Here is a 27214-nt window from a genome sequence, read left to right as displayed (position 1 = left end):
GTTGCATGCCGGGAACTGTAGTTCCTCACCAACCCCATCGAAAAGTGCGCCGGGGGATTTTCAACTTCTCACGTGTGTCTCTTTTCCGAGAAGCACTGCCAGATAGAAAGCTGACTGCGAAAAGTCGCACTGGAATCATTCCCAACGTGACCCCACGCATGGACAGGGGAAAGGTGAAGAACGCGTTGCCATGGCTACCGCTTCCCCTGGTCACGGAGTAAGCGCGCTCTAGGATCCGGAAGTGGTTCCGCGTGACCTCTCCGCAAGGAGGGATGTGTTCTGTGCTGACGTTCATTGGATGGTTTCCCTTAGAGACCAGAGCAACCCAGGCAAAGGGGCGGTCCCGCGTAAGAGGGGCCCGCGGAACCAGTTGATTGGAGAAAAGGAGCCAGGATTGACCAATCGGAAGGAGCCACGCTTCGGGCATTGGACACCGCACCTGGACAGCTCCGATTGGTGGACTGCGGTCCCCCCCCACGAGTCCCCATTGGGTACAGGTGGTGCGTGGTACGGCACGATTGGTGGATTCGTGTTTCCCGTCCCCCGCCCGCGAGAAGTGGGGGTGAAAAGCGGCCCGAGCTGCTTGGGGTTAGTGGGCGGATTGCAAGGCTTGAGGTGTGAGGATCGGAGCCTGGCGTGGCGGGGGGCGGAGGCGGCTCCTGCGATCAAAGGGGACTTGAAACTCACCGGCCGTGCGCCATGAGGGCCCTGTGGGTGCTGGGCCTCTGCTGCGTCCTGCTGACCTTCGGTGAGTGATGTTGGAGGAGCGGGCACCCCCGGACGCCCCCCCTCCTCAGGCGCGGCCTCTTCTTGAAGGTTCTGGGGGCGTTGAGCCCGGGAGGGGGATTACCGGGCCTGTGCTTGGTCTATGGGGTGTCCATTGCTTTTCCTCGAAAGAGGCTCAGGGGATTTCGTTTACTTTCTCTTTCCTCTGGAAAGACAAAAGGAAAACGGAGTCCTTTCAATCCCTTACACATCTCCTAGTATCTGCTCCTAGAGGGCTCAGCTTCCTCGCGGTGGGGCCTCTCTCGGGCTCGTGCCCCGCTACCCGCCCCGCCACCCCGGGAGCATTGTGTGTGCCCTTTCTGGAGGACTTTTGTCAGATGCCGCAACCTTTGGCCGTCAGAGTTTGAGGACCCCCCCCCCCCCGCCCCCAGGCTTCGACGCCTCGCCAACGCGAGTTTCTTTTCTTAGCCGCTGGGCTGTGGAGCGTGAGGCCCGGGGGCAGCGAACCGGCAGTGTCAGCGTGTTTGACTCACTTTTGCTCGAGCTCCTTAACATCTTAAAATCTCTTAACGTCTCTTCGCTTTCTCAGGCCCTGGGCCCTTCAGTTCCCCTCGCTAGAGGTTGCACAAATCCTTTTCGTGTTCTGACTTGTGATATTGAAGGCCTAAGTTTTGGCATGGTCAGTTTGGAGGCCTTGTCTCGGCCTGCGGGCAACACGTGTGAATGTAGAAGGGCCCTGGAATCGAATCTGCTAAACAGTATTTATAAAGGATCCCAGGGCCACCCTTTAGAAGTGATGGCTGCCTCCGTATTTCAAAATCTCCTGGGAGACCTCAGTATCTGAACTTACATAAGAAATACGCTTACGTGGGTTTACATTGGATATTTAAACCAGTGGATCCATTCTTCCATCACCCCCTCCCGTATTTGCCAAGTGGATTTTGCAACTACTACGCTGGCCCTGTTTGATCTTGTTTCTTCTGAGAAGCACATGAAGCAACGATGTTTAAGAGTTCTCTGGTGTTAAATCTGCCTTCAGGGTCTGTCCAGGCTGACGATGAAGTGGATGTGGATGGGACAGTGGAAGAAGATCTGGGTAAAAGTAGAGAAGGCTCAAGGACAGATGATGAAGTAGTACAGAGGTTTGTGTTCTTCTGAAACTACACAGATATCCCCTTGGGAACTTGGAATACAGTAGCTTTTTTGTATCTCTTCTCAAAAGATCCAGATGAAGTTTAATACTCTGAATTTAACTAGAGAAAGCGTTAGGGGTAGCAAGTGTGTGCATACCTAGTTATCTTCTAACTTTGCCACTAAGAATGCCTGGTCAAAATGAGATGAATTCCCTTGAAAACTATTTTGATAACTGTTTCAGAATGCTAGCACTGTAGCCTTCCTAAGACCTTAGAAAAGGCTTTTCCTTTGGTTTTATACTCAGTGTGTACACTTAGTAATTTTAAAAAGGAATTCTGTCAGTTGAGCAATGTTTTGATTCGGCTTCTTAGGCCTTAAAACTTTTGTAGACCCTTAGAAGCCAAAGTTTCCCAGGCAGAGGGTTCCCTGTGAGGGAACATAAATGAGTGTGACTTTGCTTTTTAGGAGAGGGAAGTTGGGTTTATTTTTCTGACAATGTTAAACACAGAGTATTTCCAACTTGCTGTTAAAGGTAATGTACTACTGTGATAAAATAATAATGAGATGGTAGACTAGTAATATAAAGGTTTGCATTTTAGCCTTTTAACCGTTAAGACAATCTTAAGAGATCACTGTGCTCTCATCACAGATCCTATATTTTTGGAGGGAATTAAGTAATGCATTATTAGTTGATCAAATTTATTTCCTTAGAGAGGAAGAAGCTATTCAGTTGGATGGATTAAATGCATCCCAAATAAGAGAACTTAGAGAGAAATCAGAAAAGTTTGCCTTCCAAGCCGAAGTTAACAGAATGATGAAACTTATCATCAATTCATTGTATAAAAATAAAGAGGTAAGCAACGTGTGGTTATGATAATGTTGTTTTGTTTCTGTATGGTGGCTAACTTGTTAACTTTCATAGTGAATGTGCTGACATAGCAATTCCAAGCAAGTAGTTGGCAAAGTTTAAAAACCCAGTATGTACAAGAATCACTACTAGATACCTATTTGTGTGTGTCTGGGGGAGGGTTGCTGAACATTTTCCCTTCTTTTTTTTTCCCTTTCCCCTCCAGTTGTGTTCATGGCCTGCTCAATAGTTGTGAGTCTTAAGTTCAGTTATAACAAACTAAGCCTCGAGTACTGCATACGTAAAGGTCATTAAGAAGGAAAATAGAGTATTAACTACTCTCACCGGTTCAGGTGTTCCTTATAGCTGCCACAGGCCTTTGTGTAAAGAGCTGTACCTCCTTTTACCAGGAGAGTAAAGCCACCTCTGTACCATAGAAGTCTAGTCCTTAAAGAGTGCTTTTTCAGAGTACAGAGTAGAAATAAAATGAGTTTGACATTAAATTTAATGTCTCGTGTATCTTGAGGCTAATCTAAGTATATTAAATCTGGCTTCCATTTAGATTTTCCTGAGAGAACTGATTTCGAATGCTTCTGATGCTTTAGATAAGATAAGACTAATATCACTGACTGATGAAAATGCTCTTGCTGGAAATGAGGAATTAACGGTTAAAATTAAGGTAAGCTTAGAACAATTTTCTTTTTAACTACAAAGAATTCTTAGAGATAGAGAATCCATATCAGTCAAGATAGGCTAGGTTAGGAGCAATAACAATTAATTCCCAAGTGTCAGGGACTTAAATCAGGGGTCAGCCAAATATGGCCTGTGGGTCAAATCTGACCTGCTGCCTGTTTTTATTTTTTATTTTTTAACATTATATTTTATTTTATTTTTTTCTTTGGCTGCGTTGGGTCTTTGTTGCTGCGCGCGGGCTTTCTCTAGTTGCAGCGAGCAGGGGCTACTCTTCGTTGCGGTGCACGGGCTGCTTCTTGCGGTGGCTTCTCTTGTTGCGGAGCACGGGCTCTAGGTGTGTGGGCTTCGGTAGTTGTGGAGCGAGGGCTCAGTAGTTGTGGCTCATGGGCTCTAGAGCGCAGGCTCAGTAGTTGTGGAGCACGGGCTTAGTTGCTCCGCGGCATGTGGGATCTTCCTGGACCAGGGCTCGAACCCGTGTCCCCTGCATTGGCAGGCGGATTCTTAACCACTGCGCCACCAGGGAAGTCCTGTTTTTATAAACAATGTTTTTGGAACACAGCCATGCCCGTTTGTGTATTATCTGTGACTGCTTTTGACAGAGACCCTATGGCCCACAAAGCCTAAAATACTCTCTGGCCCTTTTCCAGAAAAAGTTTGCCAACCCCTGGCTTAAATCATCAATCACGGGCTGCCTGTGGCCTTTGCTTTGCATCATCTCTATGACACAGGCTGATTGAGCAGCCGCCGTCTGAAGTGTAGCTGGTTGCCACGGTGCAGAGAAAGCTTGGAGGGTCTCGCATCAATTAAAGGCTCCAGCCTGAAAGCCACACTCCTGACTCCCACTTGCAACTCATTGGCCAGAGCTAGTCGCATGGCCTTATCCAACCATAAGTGGAGGAAGTATATTCCTACTGTATTTCTGGAAGGCAGAGAGCTGGGAATGTTTAGTGAAGAACATTGGTCACCACAGATTCCAAAGACAGAAGTCATTCAAGTTTTGAATCCTTTTATTTTCTATCAAAGAAATAGGTGAAACGTAAAATTTTATCTTTCTTGAACTTTTTTTTTCATAAATAGCTTGCTTCGTTTAGGTCTGTCTTTGCCCTTTGACATTTAGACCAGTCCTTGCCCTCTTTATATGGATACTTTATCAAATACACTGAACTTAAAGTTACCCTCTATAAAGATGCTTGTGCTTAAGATGTACGCTTTTTGAAAAGGCCATAAAATACTATATGGAGGAAAATATCTCAGTTTTGTTTTCTGTATTGGAATTGATGTGGTCCAAAGCTGGTAGTTTCTCAATATATAGCTCAGTATTTCCTTTTTATATCATGAGTATTGAGCAAGTATAACTGTATTGTTCTTGTCTTGGTTTTAGTGTGACAAGGAGAAGAACCTGCTCCATGTCACAGACACTGGTGTAGGAATGACCCGGGAAGAGTTGGTTAAAAACCTTGGTACCATAGCCAAATCTGGGACGAGCGAGTTTTTAAACAAAATGACTGAGGCACAAGAAGATGGCCAGTCAACTTCAGAACTGATTGGCCAGTTTGGTGTCGGTTTCTATTCTGCCTTCCTTGTAGCAGATAAAGTTATCGTCACGTCGAAACACAACAACGACACCCAGCACATCTGGGAGTCCGACTCCAATGAATTTTCTGTAATTGCTGACCCCAGAGGAAACACTCTAGGACGGGGAACGACAATTACGTGAGTATTACTAATTCCTAATGAGAATTAATAGTCGTAACGAGGATCTTGATTCTCCAGTTCTGGCTCATGAGCAAACGGCTTATTCAGGGCCTTAATTTCTTTGCCTATAAAAATGAGGAACTTGAACAGTTTTCACCACTTGAAGTATTTTGAGGGCTTGCTAAGGGCCAGACTCAGAGTTATGGTGGCCGCTCTATGGAGGGCTTGAAGGAGGAAGGGTTAGCTCTTCCGGGAGAAGGCGGATCGGGGGCCTCCCAGACAAGTGGCTTGTCCAGGTTTTCCAGGTAAGCGGGACTTAGAGAAGTGGTGTCAGTCTGTGGAGCATCATGGGTAATGGCGGTGGCACAGCGTGTGTACAAGATTCAAGGAATTCCTTTCAGGTGGTGGCAGTTACTGATGGAATTTCTGATGAACTTTTTTAAAGTTTTCTGAAGGTGGTGTGGAGGATGGCAGGACTGGATGAGAGGAGACTCTTGGGGTAACCTGGGTAACGGTTGAAAACATTCCAAGACAGTAGCCAGGGTTGGGGGCGGGTTGGAGAGCACAGGAGCAGATAAAGGACTTGAAGAGAGTTACGAAGGTTCTTTGGAAGAAAATGTCTCATTCGAGTATAGTTACTAGTTATTGAATTTGATATGGAATTCATTTTAAGCCAGTACCTATTGCTGGTGTCGATGAGACAGATCTTATGCCCGGTATCTCCTGGTGCTTGCAGCACTGTGAAGTGTGACGCAGACAGGCGACAGGGCAGCTTTCTGCCTTTTGGTTTTTTTCTCCATCTTAGAGATAAAGAAATTCCAATTTAGAGGTCAGTTGACTTGACCAGTTCTGCCAAGTGAAAATGTGCCTCCAGCCTTGATTTTTTTCTTAATTCAGTTTAAAATTTTCTCAACATTAAGGATTTTTAATATTCAAGTAGGAAACAAGCATACATCTATCATTTCGACCAATTTTCTTCATCCCAGTAGACATTTCCTATCTTCATTGTCAGAGATTTTCCTTTCATGAAACTAGACAACTGCATTTTAGTATTTTTACTAATTTACTGTTCTAAATGTACCTTCTCCTGCCTCTCACACCTCCTGATCTCTTTAGGAGGCATCCCTAACAGTTATACCCCAGGGCCCTCTCTGTTAGGTGGTAGGAGAATACAGGTAAATCACATCTTTTAACTAGAAAGAGATAGAAAATGATGTCCCAAGAGGTGCTAATGTCTTAGGTTGCTAAGAGACAGGTGAGACATCCAGATGGAAGCTCCACGGGAGCAAACGTTTTGTTGATGCTCCATTCCCAGAGCCTAACGCATGGCTGGCAGGTATTGGTGTGAATGAATAAGGGGCGTCAGGATGGTTTCATACGGTAGCATGGATGGTTGGTCAGTAAATGAAATTTTACAACAGGTTCTCCTTTCCTTGGCAAAATTACCTCTTTTCTTTAAGCCCTCCTTCCCAACCATTCACTCAACAGATATTCATTTGAGTGCCTGTTACCTGCTAGGGTTTAGGGCTACAGTGGCGAATAAGACAGTTGCTGTCCCTGCTTTCACGTGGCTCATTCGACTAAGGAAGAAAAAACATGAGATAATTTCAGAGTGGCAAATACCAGAAAGGAAGTTAAGGGATACCTCCCTTATCAGAAGGTCTTTCTGAAATGGTAATAAATTAGGTTCAGATATTCTAGGCAGCAAGCACAGCATGTTGGAAGTTCCAGAGGCAAGAGGCCCATTTGAGGAACTGAAAGTCTAGAATGGCCAAAGGGAAAAGGAGAGCAAAGGCAAGGAAGTGACAAGGTTAGGATCTTGCCCTGCATACATATGACTTCATCTTATATTTGACTAATAAAGTAGAAACCATCAGACAATTCAATTTCCTCCCTACTCCTGTCTGTACCCCTAAATTAACCACCACTGTACCCTTATGAGAGATTTAGTGAGGATTAAATGAGATCATGAAATTAGCATCCTGTAAATGCTGTAAAAATTGCTTCTGTCCCTCCTACTACCATGAGGGAGTATTCTACATTTCTCCCCAAAGCTAGTCTCTGCTTCTCATCTGTTGTCTCTCACGCCACCTCCTCAGAGACTAAGCATAAACTGATTCCTACCATGTCTTTTAAAGTCAGCCTTTCCTGAACACCTTCCTCTTTCCCATCAAAGTGTAAACGTACTGAAGTCTCTGGGAGAAGGAGCAGAGGCAGGCAGGTGGTGCCATGCCCCATGCTACTGTCAGGCATGCACTCTGTTTTTCTCCCCCATCTACTGTTGAGCTTCTCGAAAAAACATACTTGCCTTTGTTGCTACTTCACCTTCTGTTCACAGCTCAGCCCACTGTGTTTTGACTTTATCCACCATCTTTCCATTGAAATAAGTCACCAGTAGTCCTTGTTGCTAAATCCAGTGGATTCAGGGTTATTTTAGTTGGTATGGCTCCCAGCAATAGGTTCTTTTTTTTTTTGTAGTTTTTCTCTTGTGTTTTCTACAGAATTTGCATTCTACTGCTCATACCTTAAAACAATCCATTCAGTACCTAGCTTCATCTTTTTAAACTTTCCTTTGCCTAAATGTTGATATTCTCTTTGTTCAAAAGTTCAGTTTCAGCCCTTTCACGTTATCCCGTGTCCCTCATGCAGTCTGAACCACTGTCTTGGATCCAGGTTCCAGCTCCTCCTCAGGGTTCTCTAATCTATATTCTTAGTCCAGATCAGGAGTCAGCAAACTTTTTCTTAAAGGATCAGCTAGTAAATATTTTAAGCTCATGGACTATAGGATCTGTCACATGTCACAACTCTCCTATTCTAGTTTGAAAGCAGCCATAGACAATATAGGATGAGGTTGTATCCCGATAAAATTTCTTAAGAGTGCCAGCCAGAGTTTGCCAACCCCTGGTCTAGATCTCTCTATGGGTCCCTGGGCTCATATGTCTAATTGCCTCTTAAATACCTCTAACTAAGATGTCTAACCATCAGCTTCAGTTTGCATCCAAAACTGATGCAACTCTCCACTAAGCTCGGATCACTAATGTGTATGCTCCAAGACCAGAGATGTAGTCCCCTCACTAGGCTGTGTCATCATGTGCTGTCTACTTGTTGGCAGGTGCTACTAAACTATAAGCTTTTTGAGGCAGGCAGAGAACCATGGATACAACATTGCCCATATTTATTGGGAGCGCAAACATCACAACTACGTGCTGTGTTTGAGAGTACGTTGTGATTATTATTTTTGGTGGATGGAGCAGGTGTTTGCAGAAGGGGTGGTAAGGAAGAAGAGGAAGCAGTGCTACAATTTTTGGTATTGTAATTATCTAAGCCAGTGCTCTCCAGTAGAACTTTCTGTGGTAGAAATGTTTTATCACTGCTCTGTCCAATATGGTAACTACTAGCTACATGTGACTATTGGAATGTGGCAGTATAACTAAAGAACTGATTTTAACTTTTATGTAAATAGTCACATTTAACAGGTGGTTACTGTTTTCTTGTCTAGTGCAAATGTAAACAATAGTTCAGATTAATTTTCTAGCTCTTTTTAAGGAACATGTTTTTATTAGGGGTTAACTACAATAATCACTTGATTCTAGAGTAGCTATCAGAGTGCATATGATTCTACTTTTCTCCAGAATATTGCAGTGATTTCCCACCTTCAGCTAACTTAAGATTTCTGTTCTTCAAATGAAAAACATCCAGCACATTGAGAAGGTTGAGAACATTTTCATTTTTTTACTTAGAACTAAGAATATTTTCCACCTGAGGGAGTGCAAGAAAGTTCTTCCTTTACCATACCCATATTTGGCATATTTAGCTCACAAACCTTTATCGGTGATGAGAGTTCTTAACATGGATAACGGGGACATTGTTGGTTATACACAGAATTGCTGGCTATTATAGTCATATGAGTATTTAGACAAATTTATGATCAGATCTTTGAAACCATCATGTCTCTCTCTAAACGTCTTATTTTCTTTGCAGCCTTGTTTTAAAAGAAGAAGCATCTGATTACCTTGAATTGGATACAATTAAAAGTCTCGTGAAAAAATATTCACAGTTCATAAACTTTCCTATTTATGTGTGGAGCAGCAAGGTAAGTCTGTAGGAACACAATGTATGTGTATTACCTTGGCACATATTTGAATATTTAACACTGAAAGAATGAACGGGAAATATGGTTCTTTCAATACAGGATACTCTCAGTGTTTTCTTACTGAAGATCGATATTTTCAGCTGTAATTTTGTTTCATAGCCTATAGATGAAATCAGAATTATTAAACAAATGAGTTCAACCGAAATTCTACTTTCTACTTCAACAGACTGAAACTGTTGAGGAACCCATGGAAGAAGAAGAAGCAGCAAAAGAAGAAAAAGAAGAATCTGATGATGAAGCTGCAGTAGAAGAAGAAGAAGAAGAAAAGAAACCAAAAACTAAAAAAGTAAGTCTGGTTTATCTTTCTACTTAAAATATTGTTTAGGTTATAAAGTACCAAACTCATAGAAAAAGAGATCAGATTTGTTGTTGCTGGGGGTGGGAGGGTGTTGGAAGAAGGTGCAAAAGGTACAAACTTGCAGTTATAAGGTAAATAAGTACTAGGGATGTCACGTACAGCATGACAAGTAGAGCTAGCGCTGCTCTGTGGTGTATAGGAAAGGTAAGAGAGTACATCCTGAGAGTTCTCATTATAAGGAGAAACTTTTCTTTCTTTGGTCCATTTTTTAAAATTGTTGTTTATTCTTTTATTCTCATCTATATGAGATGATGGATGTTAACTTATTGTGGTGATCATTTCACAATATGTGTAATTCAACCTTTATGCTGTATGCCTAAAACTCATGCAGTGATGTGTATCAATTATATCTTGATAAAACCAGGGAGAGGGGAGAACTAAGGTAAAAAATATTGTTTAGCTTATGTTAGAAAAAACACAGATGCAGGGAAAAAAAGAAAAAAGAAAAAACACAGAAACCCAAATATGCACAGACCGATTTGAGGTAAGCTTCAGTTCTTAATGGTCTTCTTTTTTCAAGGAGTGAGTCCGTAGGCCCAGCTTTTAAAACCAAACTCTGTGCATGCGTGTATGTGTGTGTGCGCACACACTCTATCACTCTCTCTCTCTCTCTAGAAAATTTTAAGTAGCAAATGCAGATCATTTTTATGAAGTTCTCTGACTTCCATATATTGCCCAGGACTGATGGCTTATGATATGTTTTGAATTTTAAAATCTTAAAAAGCTTTTTTGCATCTTCTTTTGTCATGTAGATATCAACTATAAAATTATTTCTCTGGTCTGCTTAGGTAGTAGAGTAGATGGAAGTAATGGTGGTGGATTTTGAGAAATATTTACTGTAAGATGTTGGATTTCTATAAGTCATGAAATAGAAATACATAAGATGTATATCCTTGTAAACTCAAAACAGGTATTTTCAAGAAATAACATTTTAGCTTGTTAAAAATAACTGAAAAAACCTTATTTGGATTGTTATCAATTATAATGAATAACCATTTGTCTTTGTTGTATTAAATAACAGTCTTAAGTGTTGACAGAAGTACTTTCTAAAATTTTTTTTTGATCCAGTTGGCAAGAACCATACTACAATATAGGTACCCTTTGGTGCTTCCTAGAGTAATACTTTTTTGAAATGTTCTAAAGCTGTGGTTACTATAGTATAACTATTGATACCACTGGTATATCTGCTAAGAGAGACTAATCAAATACTGTAACTTCAGGTTGAAAAAACTGTCTGGGATTGGGAACTCATGAATGACATCAAACCGATATGGCAGAGACCATCGAAAGAAGTGGAGGATGATGAATACAAAGCTTTCTACAAATCATTCTCAAAGGTGAGCGTTATTTTAGAATAATGTGATAGTGAAACATTACTAAATCAAAAATGTTTAAAAATAGTTTTATAACTATTTCAACACAACTGGTTTCCTTTCTAATCCTGTGTATTTTATGTTATGCATTAAAAAAATTTTACTCTGAGAAGGAATCTGTAGGCTTCACCAAATTGCCAAGTGGTCTGTGCTACAAAAAAAGATTTAGAACTGCCTACTAGGTACATGCTTGATTTCTACTACAGAACCTGTAAGACCTAACACCATGTTATTGAATGACTTCTAACATAATATTGAAGAGCTTGTTTACAACATCAAACATCTCTTTTGAGGTCATAATATGCCTAGGAATAATTACTAAATCTGTTTCCTTGCCAATGTTTTGTTTTCTTTTACTGATCATTTCTTGTAACTCTTAGAATCCAAAACTAGCATTGACTAAAATTGTTTCAAGTTAACATTTCCTCAAACATCTTGCACAAAAGAGAACAGTTTAGTGGACTTAGCACGGCTAGAGGAAACTTAACGTTCTGTGATTGTATTTGTTCTGTGCTCTATTCCATCTGCTGATTCGTTACTTAACCTTTGTTTTCCTTACCTTAACATCCAACCATCCTTTCAGCTTTACTTCCAAAAACTTTCCCTTGGTTCTGCATCTACTTTCATTCCCGTGAACTTGAAAGTCCTAGTGCGTATGTAAAGGTACTTTCGGCTCAAGCAGCTATATAAGAAATACATGAGCAATGTGTGACTTTAAGTCTTTTAGAGGCTACATTTTTTAAAAAGTTGAAACAGGTGAAGTTAACTTTTCATAATATATTTTATTTAACCCAACATACCCAACAGTGTTATTTCAACAGGTGATCAGTATAAAAAATTGAGTTGTTTCCTTTTTTGGTTTTTTTGTTTGGTTGTTTTTTTTGTGAGGTGTGTGTTTGTACCATGTTGTCAAAGTCTGGTGTGTGTTTTAACCAGCACATGTCAGTGTGGACTAGCTACATTTCAAGTGCTCAGTAGCCATATGTGGGTACGGTAATGTATACTGCAGGAAATTTCTGTCCTTATGCTTTATAGCTACTTACATACCTCTTTTTATCCACTGCTGTTCCAAATTTCATGGAAGAATCCTGTTCCTGAGTACTTTTTTGGTTGAACAGTACACTCATGTAATGTTGTATATTATTTTGTCATTTAGGCAGGGCGGTAGTTTTCCTGTCCTGTTCTCTTACATGTGTGGAACCTAGACTCATCCATCCTTCCCCAGGTTTAGGCGATAGAGTAATATTATTGACAGTCATCATCAGAACAACCATGTCCAGCCACTTAGAAGTGCAATCTTAATTGTTTGTTCTTCCCTCCTTGCCCCCCACCTCCACTTTTTTGGTAAGGGTACTTTTTTGTTAGTTAAATGTTAAACTGAATGTGTACGACATAATAAATTGCTTAGCGTTTGAGCTGCCTTTTTCCTGTGCCTTTTGAATGACTAAGATACCAACTTTCTAGGAAAGCGATGACCCCATGGCATATATCCACTTTACTGCTGAAGGGGAAGTTACCTTCAAGTCAATTTTATTTGTACCCACATCCGCACCACGTGGTCTGTTTGATGAATATGGATCTAAGAAGAGCGATTACATTAAGGTGGGTTTTTAAATGGTATAAACTGAGTTTAAAATTTGAAAGTATGATTTCCAGAAAGTGACCTTTTTTTTGGTTTCTGCTTAGCTGTATGTGCGCCGGGTGTTCATCACAGACGATTTCCATGATATGATGCCCAAATACCTGAATTTTGTCAAGGGTGTTGTAAGTATCTGGAGGTTAATGGGGGAAGAGGGGATTAGAGCGGGGGTCTGGAAGTGGTGTTTTCTTTGGGTTGGTTGGTTTTATTTTTTTCCAGAGTTTTTATTGCTAACTGAACTTTCTTTTGCCACCTGAAGGTGGACTCAGATGATCTCCCCTTGAATGTTTCCCGTGAGACTCTTCAGCAACATAAACTGCTTAAGGTGAGTGTCTCTGGGAAGAGACCAGCCACCTTGCTCTTTGGTTGGGCTTCAGAGAACAAGACTCCGTTAGTGGAGTTCCCAGGTTTTGAGACTAGTCCTTGGCTCTTCAGATAAAGAACTTAATTTTACTCTGGAATGATCCTGAGAATCTGATTGTTTTCCCCCCAACGTTTTATAATAAAAAATTTTCAAACATACAGAAAAGTTGAAAGAGCAGTGAATACCCACATATGCCCACCACCTGGTCTTAAAGTTAGAATATAAACATTAAAACAATCTTGTGACTGTTTCCAGTGACAACTTAGTTTCTGCTCCATCTGACATAGGAGTACTCACCGTTCCCCGCCCCTTGATAAATACCAGCATCTGTATCTTTCACCAGTACTCCCCTGCTACCTTACGTGTTGTAGGTTCTCAAAAGTTTGCGATGAGCTTCTGTAAAGTTATTCTTTAATTTTGTTTAGGTGATTAGAAAGAAACTTGTCCGTAAAACCCTGGACATGATCAAGAAGATTGCTGATGAGAAATACAATGATACTTTTTGGAAAGAATTTGGTACCAACGTCAAGCTTGGTGTGATAGAAGACCACTCAAATCGAACACGTCTTGCTAAACTGCTTAGATTCCAGTCTTCTCATCATCCAAGTGACATTACTAGTCTAGACCAGTATGTGGAAAGAATGAAGGAGAAGCAGGACAAAATCTACTTCATGGCTGGGTCCAGCAGAAAAGAGGTGAGGTGAACTTGAACTGGTCCTGGTATGTAGCTGGGGATTTATAGCCAACTCTTGAGGGAAAAAAGAAAAAAAAGGAAACTTACTTATAATTATAAACTGAAGTAGGTTTGAGGCCTGTCAGTCACTGATAGGAAGAAAGTCATTTATATTCTCTGCACCTCTTAATTCTCCACCTGTAAAATGGGGTTGCTGGTACTACATAAATGTAGCTACTAGGATGAACAAATATACCAAGGCCAGACTTGGAAATTTTTGGTACTTTCTTAATTTTGTAGGCTGAATCTTCTCCATTTGTTGAGCGACTTCTGAAAAAGGGATATGAAGTGATTTATCTCACAGAACCTGTGGATGAATACTGCATTCAGGCTCTTCCTGAGTTCGACGGGAAGAGGTTCCAGAATGTTGCCAAGGAAGGAGTGAAGTTTGATGAGAGTGAGAAAAGTAAGGAGAGTCGTGAAGCAATTGAGAAAGAATTTGAGCCTCTGCTCAATTGGATGAAAGATAAAGCCCTCAAGGACAAGGTATTCTAGAAATTAGAAATTGTGAAAATTCTAGCATCTACATTTTTAAAAATGTGTTATGTCAGCAAATTAAACTTTGCAGCTGGTACTTTTGTAACCATTAAAAGTTGTACAGAACAACATTTAATATTGTACTTAAATTATTGGGAGGTTGAGCTTAAAATTTATGAGCTACAAAGAATTGAAAGGATAAGTGTTATCCTGTGGGTGGGTATTTTTTTTCCCTTTGTAATTGAAAGTTTTCCATAATTTAATACTGTTTTTGTAATAGCTTAAATTTTTACCGGTTAAACTTAAGTTTTAAATGTTTTTAAAAGTTGATGTTTAAGTATTTATTTATGACTGAAAAATTCAGATTATTAAATGACAGTTTCCTAAAAATCTGAATGAGAGGTACTTTCCTGATCTGCCTCCGTTTATGATCTTAAGCGATGAGCCCTTAAGGAGTTGAAATGCAATTACTTAACGACCTTAACTGTTGATATTTATATATCTCTAACTTTTGGTTTCCTTATCCTAAGATTGAAAAGGCTGTGGTCTCTCAGCGCCTGACAGAGTCCCCGTGTGCTCTTGTGGCCAGCCAGTACGGATGGTCTGGCAACATGGAGAGAATCATGAAAGCCCAAGCGTACCAGACCGGCAAGGACATCTCTACAAAGTAAGCATCCTCAGGGAAGTCCTGCCGAGGCGTTAGCTCTTGTCCAGCCATCCTTTAGAAGATAATGGCAGCTTCTCTACAAAGAACTGAGGTGTTTTAAGTGTCCACCACTGTCTATTGTATATTAGATAAGTTTACAAAGGGATTAGATTGCTACATTAGATTGCTAAAGAAAAGGTCTTGAAGTTGTGATTTATTTTATAGTATTTTATATACACATGGAAATTTTCTTAATCTGTTACACATAATGTCTTTCGGCATTAGATTTTATGCTTGGCCTGGTATCTGGACTTCTTTTACATTTTTAGATAATAGTTACAGATGAAGTTAATGACACTTATATTTCTTAAAGGAGTTAAATCCTTTTAATCACCCCTTTCACCCCCAACAAGTATGCTCCACAAAATAAAGGGTAGAGGGTGCACAAGGTAACGAGTATTTGAACTCAAGGGCCAAGTACTGGAGGTACACTGGGTCTTTGGTGCCCTTTATTTTCGAGAACTATGTATTTCAAGTTTTTATTTTAATGTCACAACAGTAGCTTTGAAAATGACTTCTTCCTTGCTTTTATTCTCTTCTACCTGGAATATCTTCTTATTAGCTATCTAATCATCATACTTTTTTTCCCCAGGCCTAGCTTAAGGATTCTTCTCCTAAGTGTAGTTTCCATTGTCACAATCCCCAAACTCCATTTAAAAATATATCTATAATTCATAATTAACGTGACTCACCAATGTGTAATATTTATAAAATGTGACATTCAGACTAGTCAGGATGACGAATCATAATCCTCTAAGTCCTGCGTGTACGATAGGTTATACCAGCATGTAGGGAGAGGGGCTTCTCCCTGTCCTCGGCATGCAGCTGTAGGAGGGAGAACAGTCACGGGATGGTAGGATGCTAACGACGATGAAGGTATACTCCGAAGGCATTGCAGCTGACTTCAGAGAAAAGAAGCAGTTTTTCTTAGAACCATATAGGTTGAGGCATCGTGGAGAAGGTGTTACTTGAGCAGCACCCAGAGGCTGTTCTGTTCCAGAACTCTGGGGAGACACAGATGCAATTAAGATAGTGAATACATTAAGAGGGGATGAACAGGACATTAAATCAGTTCATCCATTCAGCAAAGGCACTTGGGATTCATTAGTAAATGAGTTCATTATTGTACTCTTTCATCTAACCACACACATTTAAAGCATGATGTAACAATATATAAGCATGTTGATTTTTCAAAAAGTTGTTCTCTGTAATTATGTAACTTAGTAATAGAGTATGGGAAATGCATGGACCCTAAAATTCGATATGTTTGTTTTTTTACTCTAACAGTTACTATGCCAGCCAGAAGAAAACATTTGAAATTAACCCCAGACACCCACTGATCAGAGACATGCTTCGGCGAGTTAAGGTGAGCAATATCATAGCCATACTCCTTTGTCTTTTAATTTGACTGCTTTGGACCCTTTAATATTAATCAAGTGTGACTTCTTCCATTTCAGGAAGATGAAGATGACAAAACAGTTTCAGATCTTGCTGTGGTTTTGTTCGAAACGGCAACACTGCGGTCAGGATATCTTTTACCAGACACTAAAGCATATGGAGATAGAATAGAAAGAATGCTTCGCCTCAGCTTAAACATTGACCCTGATGCAAAGGTTTGAAGTAATTTATTGAATGTTTGAATCCCCAGTGTCACGCACAATGCTAGAAATTAATGAGAAACTCCCCCTTTTACATCGTTTTTTTGTCTGTCTCCCTTTGTTAGCTTGACTGTTAACTCTAATTAGAGGATTGACTCTACAGTTCTGGATAAACCAGAGTGAGGTTAATTATGATCTTATACATTTAAATGAGCAAAGTGAAAATAGATCCAAGGTGTTCAGTGCATTAATAGGCTCATAAATGTTCCCCTTAGGTGGAAGAAGAACCAGAAGAAGAACCTGAAGAAACAACAGAGGATACCACAGAAGACACAGAGCAAGACGACGACGAAGAAGTGGATGCAGGAACGGATGAGGAAGAACAAGAAACAGCAAAGGTAGAACAAACCAAGAATGGGACTTGCAATTTTAGTTCTTGCAAAGTTAGCACTGTTACAGAAGTCAAGAAATAAATAGTCATCTAATTATCAAATCCAAAAGCTGGAGCAAATCCCTTTTTTCTTTATTTAAAGTTTGTACTTTGATCTTTCCACTTCCTTTATTCCCTTAGGTTAGCCATCCATTCTTGAGATGTTATTAAGCAGATTGTTCCTTAGCCCACGGTGCTTCTGTGTTCTTTGCCACTTGCTTCTGCCTTAACTATAGTAACATTAGGCTATTTTAAATTTTTGATTGTTTGTGTTCAGGGACTGTTGATCTTGTGCTGGGTTCTAAGTTATTTTGCAGATTAGCAAGGTGAGGTTCTCGCCTACAGCTCAAGTTAATGGACGGGCTCGGTCCATTTCAGTTGTTTTTTCCATACGTGAGCCTTCTGTGAGCTAAGGTTTGTTGTGCTGGTTTTTAATGTCTTCTGATTTTTGTTTTCACAGAAATCTACAGCTGAAAAAGATGAACTGTAAATTACACTGTCACCATTTGGATCCTGTGTGGAGAGGGAATGTGAAATTTAAGTCATTTCTTTTGGGAGAGACTTGTTTTGGATGCTCCCCCCCAGCCCCCTTCTCCCCTGCACTGTAAAATGTTGGGATTTTGGGTCACAGGAAGAAGTGGGTTTTTTAGTTGAATTTTTTTTTAACATTCCTCATGAATGTAAATTTGTACTATTTAACTGACTATTGGTGTAAAATCTTGTCATGTGTATAAAAATAAAAAAGATCCCAAACATTCAGTGTCTTGCCTGTCTTTTCATAATTGATTTTTTTTTCCTTCTAGTTTTTTTGTGATATAATTGACATACAGCACTGTATAAGTTTAAGGTGTACAGCACAATGACTTATGTACATCAGGAAGTGATCACCACAATAAGTAGTGAACATCTATCATCTCATATAGATACAAAATAGAAGAAAAATATTTTTTAGATCATGTGTCTTGGGTTTTCCTCCTTTCAAAAATAATTCATATTTACTAAAGAAAAGTGGTTTTGTAAAATTATCTTTAAAAATCATTCATAGAAAGAAGACATACTCTTCCTTACAGAAGAATTCCAAATAATACATGTAGAAGCTCCCCTTTCTAGGAAGTGGAGCTTAATCCTCCTTTTCTTTTTCAATGTGGGCTGGATTTAATGACTGTCTTCTGGAGTATGGAAAGGAGAAAACAGTAACTTTATATAGAGAAACTTGGCAAGTGCTACCTTAATAACCAAGTGATCAAGGTTCATATCACCAGGGATGTCATGTACCCCCTGATGTGATGAGGAGGGTACCTCACCTCTGGTATTCTTTCCAAAACTTCCTAACCTTAACCTAACCTAGAATATGTGAACAGTACTCTTCAAAATTTTCTAACGTCAAAACCAAAGAAAGGGAGGGTAAGAGGGAGGAGATGTGGGGATATATGTATATGTATAGCAGATTCACTTTGTTATAAAGCAGAAACTAACACACCATTATAAAGCAATTATACTCCAATAAAGATGTTAAAAAAAACCCCAAAAACAGTCACAGACTGGAGGAAACTAAGGAGACATGGCAACTAAATGCAATGTAGTAACCTGGGTGAAAGCTGGTGAAGTCCAGAGTCTGGGACATAGGTCATTTGTGCCTTAGCTCTGGCATGTGTGATGTGTACCATGGTCATGTAAGATAAGGGCATTCATGGAAACAGGCAGTGGGATACAGGAACTATGCTATCTTGGCAGTTTTCCTGTAAATCTAAATTTATTCCAAAATAAAAAGCCTATCTTTTTAAAATCACCTATAATCCTACCACAAGTATAACTACAGATATTGAGTGAAGATCCTCATCGAGCTGTTTAATTTGTTTTAAAATGTGTTATGGGAGAAACGGTTTCTCTAAATACAGCCATCTGAAATAGTATTTTTTTTAACTGGCTAGGGAGAGAAAATGTTACTCATTTGCATATTCAGAGATCATGGTGTGTGAGAAAATTCTGTGGAACCTAATTTTATGTACAATAAAGTTGTTAAGCACTTCACAATTTTCCTGATGATCTAGGACACTTTCTAGGCTTCTCGTAATTCTAATCATTATATGCTTCCTACCCCTCCCCATCAAGCTCTTTTTTTAGTTTTCAATAATCACTTTGAAATTACTAGATACCCTACAATCATCTTTTTAAAAATCTGCCCTGCTTCTTTTCCCTTTTAAGAAAATGGGAGCTCAGTCATAGAGAAACAGGCTATCAGTTAAGGTATAGCTTCCTTTCCTGACACAATGTTATATGAGCTATTAGTTGTATTTGTTTCCAATTTTTTGGCCACTATAAATTACTACTTTTAGTGAAGGTTGTTATGACATAAAAATTAAAGCCATTAGGTCGCATTAAATTTGTGACATCTGAAACTTCTGCTCCTCAGAATCTTCCAGTTACAAATTCTAAATTTCCATTGTTTCCATCAGGAAGCATAAAAAGCATCGTTCTCCCTGAGGTTTTGGTAGAAACAGGCAGCTCTGCAGCTATGCCATATACGCCTTGCACTACAACTGTTTAACTGGTCTAAATCATCTGACGGGTTACAACTGAGCTGCCTTGAACTGTTCCCTCACAGCTTTATTAAGGACTAATCTAGTTCTACTTTTAATACTTGGTTTTTGTCACAGATTTGGTTCTCCAGGAAGCACTGAGATGGAGTTTAGTGTGCAGAATATTTACGAAGGAGTGCCCTTGGATGAGCACCTGTGGAAGGAGAGGAAAGGAGACTGAACAGAAGGAGAAGTTGAGCAGCAAGGCAAGTCCAAAACCAGCCTCAGTCAACCGTGCGGGGAAGTGAGCTAAACCGGGGTCCCTCACGGTCGCCGGCCCCTCTGTGCTGTGCAGCTTTGAGCCCGGTGGTGCTGGCTGAGGCCATCCCCGCAGGAGCTGGCAAGTGAAGGGAACTCGCGGACAAGCATTCAGCGCTGGGATGACAAGCCTTTTCCTGGGAATCTGGAGGCCACATTTCTACACCCACCATAATGTCCATTTTTCACAACGGGGTCAGCTTAAAAAAGGAAAAAATATATATAATATATACCTTGGTTAAAGTTACTTAGAATCAGCACTTACTGAAATGATGGCATTTTAATTTTTGGTACATTTGAATTTTAATAGCTATAAAATTAATTTTTCACCTTCATGAAGCCATTGTCTTGTAGGAGATTTGGGTTCAAATCATGACTCTTTCTTGTTGATTTATACTAAATCAAGTATCCTTCCCTGAAGCCTTTGGGAATTCCAACTACTTGCGGAAGTTAGGCACCTCGACTAGAATGACCGAATTAATATTTAGGAAAACAGTTTTACATCCCTTTAACTAAAAAAAAAAACAGACTTCTTCTAGTTTGATATAAAGCCCTTGCAATGGCAGCTGTGGCAAGCTTCACCATTTGTAAAGTATACAATTTTTTTTCAAGAAAAATGTATTCAGTTAATGATGCTGTGAAATTTGATACAGAGAAGGGAAGTCTCGTGCACAAGGGCACAGTAAATAAAGTATCAGCAAACAGCAATCAGTCTCAACTAAAAAGTCCATCTTCTGGGGACTTCCCTGGTGGCACAGAGGTTGGGAGTCCGCCTGCCAATGCAGGGGACATGGGTTCAATCCCTGGTACAGGAAGATCTCACATGCCGCAGAGCAACTAAGCCTGTGCACCACAACTACTGAGCCTGTGCTCTGGAGCCCGTGAGCCACAACTACTGAAGCCCAAGTGCCTAGAGCCCGTGCTCTGCAACAAAGAGAAGCCACTGCAATGAGAAGCCCGCGCACCGCAACGAAGAGCAGCCCCCACTCGCCGCAACTAGAGAAAGCCCACGTGCAGCAAAGAAGACCCAACGCAGCCATAAATGAATAGATAAATAAATGAATGAATGAATAAATTTATAAAAAAAAAAAGCCCATCTTCTACCTCAGAATCCCGGCCCTTGTTTTCCTAGGGTAGGGTACTGCTCATCTGTCACTGACAGAATTGAAGATTCTCTTTGTGCTGGGAACATATGATAAAGCACCAAATGACACAGAGCGGAAAAGAAAAATCTGGTATATGAGTCTGGAAATAAACCATTTCATTTAGTTGCTTTACACTGTTAAACTAAAAGGACATTGACTATGGAGAGAAACAAAACCATTTTGTTTGCACTTAGGAGTTTTAAGATTTCAACATTGACCCCAAAGATCTCTATCATGTAGCAATCTGGTAACTGGCTAAGAATAAGCTTAGACATTGTCATTAGAAATTCAGAATTTTTAAAAACTTCTTTTGGAAAAATAGCCCTGAACACAGAGCTGACTGCTCTATAAATTACTTTCGAACTGCTTTCATAGACTCAGAGAAGGGCTAACACGTTGGTATTAGTTTCCCAGGGCTGCCATAACAAAGAAACACTAAGTGGATGGCTTAAAACAACAGAAATTTATTCTCTCACAGTTCTAGGGTCCAAAAGTCTGAAATCCAGGTGTCAGCAGAGCCATGCTCACAGACTCTGGCTAGAATCCTGCCCTGTCTCTTCCTAGCTTCTGGTGGTGTCCCCTGGCTTGTGGCTGCATCACTCCAATCTTTGCCTCTGTTATCACCTGGCATTCTCCCTGTGCGTCTGTCTTTACATGGCGTTTTCCTCTTCTTATAAAAAGACACCATTCACATTGGATTAGGGTCCACCCTAATGACCTCATCTTTACTTCATTACAATTGCAAAGACCCTATTTCCAAATACACACTCACAGGTACTGGGAGTTAGGACTTCAACATCTTTTGGGGGGATACAATTCAACCCATAACAATACTCATTTATGTTTATCAGTTATTTTAGTATTTTATAAGAGAAATTAAATGCCAAGTGGTTTCTCAAATTTGGGGGTAGAGAACTTGTGACTGTCCAAGTCACAATTGTTTATAACTTTGTTATGTATATAACTCTAAAAGAATTTCAAACTTTAAATATTTCAACTGAATTCAGTTTAGTACAAATAGTACTTTCCAATATTTAGAGAAAATATTAACTTCTCACCCTAAGCATTCATGGTCAGTGTCACTTTTACTATAATTTGTAATTCCCATTTGCCGTTATAGTCAAGCTAATTCAGAGAAATAAACCAGAATTATAAGGGTAGGAGACACTGCAAATATGTTCTCTCACATGATATTTAAGACTAGGTATCTATCAAACCACATTAGAGGAGCTGATGATATAAGCTTTGGAAGTTTTCAAGAAACACTAGTCAAACCATAACTAAATCTCAAGGCATCAGTTAACATCTTCTGAGCACTTCGTCTTGCAGTTAGCATTGTATTAGTGCTTAAACACAAGTAGTTTGACTCAGTAAATTCTAAAAATACATATTTAATTCTCATAATATTATTCACAGAGTTCTTGGCAGAGATGAATTTTGAGGTTCATGTTGTCTCTCCTTCAGTCCCAAAAGCTCTGTTTTGAGTTCTCCAGGCTTTGGTGGAATTTCAGGTATTGTCTATAAAAAACAAAAATAAAAACAAACAAAATATATAGATACCAATGCTTTCTAAGACTGTAATTAAATGTAACCTGAAAAACATCAAAGAAAGTAAAAAGTAAAAAAGAACAAAAAGCCCCCAGCTACTCAATGATAAATCTTTATTATGAGAAACTGCAGTTGATCTATGTCACTTTCTAGCCCTCTATTTACATGACTCTATCATCTGGGCTACGTCTTAAGTACTAAAGGACTCACAGAGGGAAAGTTTGCATCAGTTATCGATTGACAGATCACGAATTTGAACAAGGCTTTCCACACTGGGAAATTCATTTCTGCACTACTTACTGACCTCTCTACCATGTGCCTGGCACAGAAAACAGATATTAGGAATTAATTCATTTATTCAAAAACAGTAAGTGCCCATTATGCACAAAGCATAAAGCAGTAGATAAAAAAATACAACACTGCCTTCAAGAAAGGTGATTTTGGGGACTTCCCTGCTGGTCCAGTGGTTAAGACTCCACGCTCCCAATGTAGGGGGCCCAGGTTCGACCCCTGGTCAGGGAACTGGCTCCCGCATGCCGCAACTAAGCGTTCACATGCCGCAACTGATCCCGCGTGCCACAACTAAGACCCAGCGCAGCCAAATAAATAAATAAAGTTTTTTTTTTTAAAAAAGGTGGTTTTGCTTTATTTAACTTGTAACAGCTTTAGTGAGATATAATTCACACACCATACTATTCACCTATTTAAATATTCAATGGTTGGGCTTCCCTGGTGGCGCAGTGGTTGAGAATCTGCCTGCCAATGCAGGGGACACGGGTTCAAGCCCTGGTCTGGGAAGAGCCCACATGCCGCACAGCAACTGGGCCCGTGAGCCACAACTACTGAGCCTGCGCGTCTGGAGCCTGTGCTCCGCAACAAGAGAGGCCGCGATAGTGAGAGGCCCGCGCACCGCGATGAAGAGTGGCCCCCGCTTGCCGCAACTAGAGAAAGCCCTCGCACAGAAATGAAGACCCAACACAGCCATAAATAAATAAAAATAAATAAAATTTAAAATAAATAAATAAATAAATATTCAATGGCTTTTGGTATATTCACAAAGTTGCACATCCGTCGCTATAATAAATTTTAGAACATTTTCATCACCCCAAAATGCAACTCAAACCCATTAGCAGTGGCTCCCATTTCCACACACCACCACCACCACCAGCAAGCCACTGCCCCATCGCTACAGACTTGCCTCTTCTGGACATTTCATATAAGTGGTATCAGACAACATGTGGTCTTTTGTGACTAGTTTCTTTCACTTAGCATGTTTCCAAGGTTCATCAGTGTTGTCACATATATCAATACTTCATGCCCTTTTAGGAGCAAATAATATTCCACTACAAGGATATACTGGGGAATTCCCTGGAGGTCCAGGGGTTAAGACTCCACACTTACACTGCAGGGGGCATGGGTTTGACCCCTGGTCAGGGAACTAAGATCCCGCATGCCACGCGGTGCGGCCAAAAAACAAAAAAACATAAAAATAAAAGGATATAAATACCATCGATTTATCCACTCATCAGCTGATGGATATGTATTTGGATTGTTTCCACTTTTTGGCTAAAATGACAATTCAACTTTGATTAAAAAAAAGGTAGCACTTCTTATTTACATCCAATTTTTAAGAGTAAAGTGATTTTGGCATCAAAAGTTAGCAATGTCAGCAGAGGTTCTAAATAGAAGTTTGTGTGTGTATGGGTGTGTCTGGAGACAACCAAAAATGAATGCTGTAAAATGAGTCCAGAGATTGTGTCTTTTGACCTGCTATGCCTCCAATAGTAAACAGATTATAAATTAAGAAAAACAGAACAAGTACAAGTAATGCAAGAGTAAAAGGAAATGCAAAAGGGAAGCTCGAGCAGAAAGCACTCTCTATTCCAGGACGGAGCATCCTCCCTGAGTCTTTGCCTCCTCTTCTATTTTGATGAGACGAGCTGGGCTGGATGACGAGGAAAAGGTGCCCTTAAAGCTCCTCCCTTAAGACAGCACTGAGCACAAGCCCTAGGCAGCCCTTCCGGTCTCCTCTGCTCTAGAATCCACCCAGACCTCTAGCTGCAGAGACTGAAAGACTCCTGCAAAGGCTGGTGGTGGTTACAATAGTGACTGTAATTGCTGGAACAATACCAACAGACATAGGTAAAGAACATAAATTCCTTAAATGTTAGTAAAGCCAAAAGCCTCCTACACACAGCCAGCCCTGGCCTACAAGTCCCAACAGAGGTGCCCCACTGCCAATGTCACCACCCAATCAGGATGAGGTGGCCTGAGACACTTCAGTATGCCCCTTCTAGAGATTCTGGTTTCACGCTGCCACATCCCAAGGTCCAGGTAGCTGCTGGCAACAACCCTTGCACGTTCTGGCTTATGATATGGGTGAACGAAAGGGCAAATTTCCCAGGGTCAAATCACGGGCATTCCTCCCTTTGTAAAGCCTGTCTGATGTCTACTCCTGCACAAGCTAGAGACCAAACTGCATTTCTGTGGAAGGTTCTAACCCCTTTCTGTCCCCACTAAGTATCCTTGATGCCTCCGTAGAATTCAAGAGAAGCAGTCTAAAGTGGTAAGAAAGAGCTACTGCAGCATTGTTTGTACAAAAACTAGATACCAGCTAAACATCAATAGGGAATTGAGTAAATAATATACGGAATATCTATATAGTATGAAATACTATTCAGTGGCCAGAAAGAAAAAAGGCTATAAGCAAATCTATTCATACAGACATTAACCAAAACAAGCAAGCCGCAGAGAAACGTGTATATGAATTTCTATTTACATGGGGAAAAACACCCCATACACTCTATGTATGTGTGTGTGTGTGTGTGTGTGTGTGTATTCAACAACAGTAAAAAGTCTGGAAGGATATACCAACCAACAAATGGTAGTTACCTTGGGGAGCAGACTGGATAAAGGGGGTTATCAGCGGGGGGATTTTCACTTTTTACCCTACATGCTTGAATTCAATTGGAAAACTCCAAGGGTGTTGTATTATTTCATTAACAGGTTCAAAAAAGAGAAACACTGAACAGAAAGCTTGGGCTTCAAATCGTCATTAAGCTATGCGACTTCGGGAAATCACCTTCACTCTGCTGAACCTCAGTTTCCTCTTCCGAAAACCAGAATAAACACCTCCAAAACTGTAGTGCTAATTCACTGAAATTAGAAACGAACGAACAGTTGGTTCTGTGTTACCTGTCCAGAGTCCAGGCAGAAACGACTGCTCCCTGCGCTGTGCTCCGAACACTCTATTCACGCCCACAGCATAACACGGAGCACACTCTTGGAATTATTTGCACTGTACTTCCTTGCCTCCACCTCCCCAAGACCATGACTCCTCAAAAGTACCTCTAATTCTCAGTTGTACTTCCGGGAATGCTTATTAAAATTAATTAAAATTCCTCCCTCCTTTGAATGCCTATATTCACTCCTTCCTCATTCAACAAATATTTATTAAGCATCTACTATCAATACATTCTACGGCCTTTTCTAGGTGACTGAGATACAAGAGCGAACCAGACAGGCACAGTCCCTTCCTGGAGATTACATTCTAGTGGAGGAAACAAAGAACAAGTAAAAAGACAAAGGAATAAAATAATTGCAAACCGTGACAAGTGCTCTATCAGAAACGAAGGACTGAGACAGAATGGCAGAGGAGGAATCCTTTGGGGGCTGTACAAAAAACCCTCATTGCTAGAGGAGATATTTGAGCACAGACTTGAAGTTTTCAAGAAGTAAATCAAGCCAATATCTGGGAGAAAAGCATTCCAAGAAGAGAAGCAGCATGACCTTGAGATTGGGACAGGCTTGACGAGTTTGAGAAACAGCAAGGAAGTCGGTGTGGCTGCAACAGAGGGAACAAAGAAGAAACAGTAGAAGATAAGGCCAGTGGCAGAAAGGTGCCAGACCGTGTAAAACTTCAAGACTGTGTAGGAGCAGGCCATGTATTGCTCTAACGGCAATGAGATGCCACCACAAGGTTTTAGGGCCCGGGCAGACGTGCTCCTAATTTTAAGATCACTTTTGCTGCTGTGAAAATGAAGTGGTCCAGGAGCGAGGCGCGGGGACCCTCCTGCACTCACCAGGTCCGGCCGGTAGTACCGGTGCACCACCTCCGCGCCGGCGCACATGGCCAGGAGGCTGGCGGCGAACATTTTCAGGTAGGACGTCCAGGACACGCCCGCGGGCATGGTCGGCGGGCTTAAGGGGGAGGGAAAGCGGGCGATGTTAGAACGTTCCCAGGGCCCCACTAAGCCGTGGGGGTAAACGAGGCCCACTGCAGCGCAGGGGCGGAGTCAGAACCCTTGGGTCCTCAACCATGAAACGAGGGCGCCGAGCGCACGAACGCCCCCTGGAGGCGGAAGACCAGACGGCCGCGGGTTCTTAGTTGGGGGGCCGGGCCTTTGGAGTTCAAAGGCAGCTATGGCGGAGCGAGCGGCAGGTCGCACCTGAAGGTTTCCCGCGGGGCTCAGCAACCCCTGGGAGAAGAGGCACTACAGACCGCACTGCCCAGCCTAGGGGTGCGCCCCGGGGGAGACTGTACCTTGAGCTGCACTGGCACTCGGAAGCGGGTCAGGGGACGGTGAAAGGGCGCTCCTGAGACGGAGCGGGCAGCCGCGGATGGGACCGAAAGTGCAGGGGATGAGGGCCGCGCCGGACCGGAAAGCCGTTTCACTGCTGGCGTGGGCACGTGACCCGGACGGAAGTGGGGCTTTCGGCCAGAGCAAGTGTCTTGTCTTTTTCTTCTTTTTAAACCAA

At 41.1% G+C, this 27214-nt stretch overlaps 3 protein-coding genes across 7 annotated transcripts in view; 2 read left to right on the top strand and 1 right to left on the bottom strand.

The window, feature by feature from the left end:
• The first annotated feature begins 569 nt into the window (after positions 1 to 569).
• HSP90B1 (heat shock protein 90 beta family member 1) lies at positions 570 to 17681 on the top strand. Of its 2 annotated transcripts, XM_082419393.1 has the most exons (18): positions 570 to 748; positions 1766 to 1868; positions 2572 to 2713; positions 3270 to 3386; positions 4782 to 5113; positions 9077 to 9188; positions 9415 to 9534; positions 10827 to 10943; positions 12444 to 12581; positions 12666 to 12743; positions 12878 to 12943; positions 13408 to 13677; positions 13956 to 14201; positions 14723 to 14859; positions 16186 to 16264; positions 16356 to 16511; positions 16772 to 16894; positions 17387 to 17681. In XM_082419393.1, the coding sequence occupies exons 1-18, from the start codon at positions 700 to 702 to the stop codon at positions 17414 to 17416; spliced, it is 2415 nt and encodes an 804-aa protein (XP_082275519.1). In that variant the 5' UTR covers positions 570 to 699; the 3' UTR covers positions 17417 to 17681. The 2 variants fall into 2 exon arrangements, with proteins under 2 accessions (XP_082275519.1, XP_082275520.1); XM_082419394.1 differs by lacking the exons at positions 1766 to 1868; positions 2572 to 2713; positions 3270 to 3386 and having other exon boundaries at positions 597 to 748.
• On the bottom strand, positions 14866 to 27138 carry UQCC6 (ubiquinol-cytochrome c reductase complex assembly factor 6). Of its 4 annotated transcripts, none has more exons than XR_014252287.1 (4): positions 26539 to 26980; positions 22323 to 22426; positions 19660 to 19963; positions 14866 to 15902 (listed from the first exon to the last, which is right to left on the bottom strand). XR_014252287.1 is itself a non-coding variant. In XM_082419563.1 (4 exons), the coding sequence occupies exons 2-4, from the start codon at positions 26644 to 26646 to the stop codon at positions 15863 to 15865; spliced, it is 252 nt and encodes an 83-aa protein (XP_082275689.1). In that variant the 5' UTR covers positions 26647 to 26656; positions 27000 to 27138; the 3' UTR covers positions 14866 to 15862. The 4 variants fall into 4 exon arrangements, 3 of the variants coding, with proteins under 3 accessions (XP_082275689.1, XP_082275688.1, XP_082275690.1); XM_082419563.1 differs by lacking the exon at positions 19660 to 19963 and adding an exon at positions 27000 to 27138 and having other exon boundaries at positions 26539 to 26656; XM_082419562.1 differs by lacking the exon at positions 19660 to 19963 and having other exon boundaries at positions 26539 to 26983.
• TDG (thymine DNA glycosylase) overlaps positions 27067 to 27214 on the top strand; it is a 33212-nt gene continuing 33064 nt past the window's right edge. The window contains exon 1 of the mRNA XM_082419485.1: positions 27067 to 27179. The gene's annotated coding sequence lies outside the window, so the exon portion shown is untranslated. The remainder of the gene's footprint in view (positions 27180 to 27214) is intronic.

The sequence above is a fragment of the Balaenoptera physalus genome (assembly GCF_965194825.1).
Source record: "Balaenoptera physalus genome assembly, chromosome: 13".
Classification (NCBI taxonomy): Eukaryota; Metazoa; Chordata; class Mammalia; order Artiodactyla; family Balaenopteridae; genus Balaenoptera; species Balaenoptera physalus.
Note: the sequence above shows the minus strand (reverse complement) of the source record. Positions and strands in the feature narration are given on the sequence as shown.

Bases quoted from the DNA above. Each gene is read 5' to 3' on its own strand.
- HSP90B1 (XM_082419393.1), top strand. From the start codon at position 700: ATGAGGGCCCTGTGGGTGCTGGGCCTCTGCTGCGTCCTGCTGACCTTC. The intron at 749-1,765 runs GTGAGTGATGTT...ATCTGCCTTCAG, and splicing joins CTGCGTCCTGCTGACCTTCG to GGTCTGTCCAGGCTGACGAT. The intron at 12,744-12,877 runs GTAAGTATCTGG...TGCCACCTGAAG, and splicing joins TGAATTTTGTCAAGGGTGTT to GTGGACTCAGATGATCTCCC.
- UQCC6 (XM_082419563.1), bottom strand. From the start codon at position 26,646: ATGCCCGCGGGCGTGTCCTGGACGTCCTACCTGAAAATGTTCGCCGCC. The intron at 22,427-26,538 runs GTGAGTGCAGGA...TGTTTTTTATAG, and splicing joins GGTACTACCGGCCGGACCTG to ACAATACCTGAAATTCCACC. The intron at 15,903-22,322 runs GTGAATAATATT...GTGTCTCCCCAG, and splicing joins TCATCTCTGCCAAGAACTCT to AGTTCTGGAACAGAACAGCC.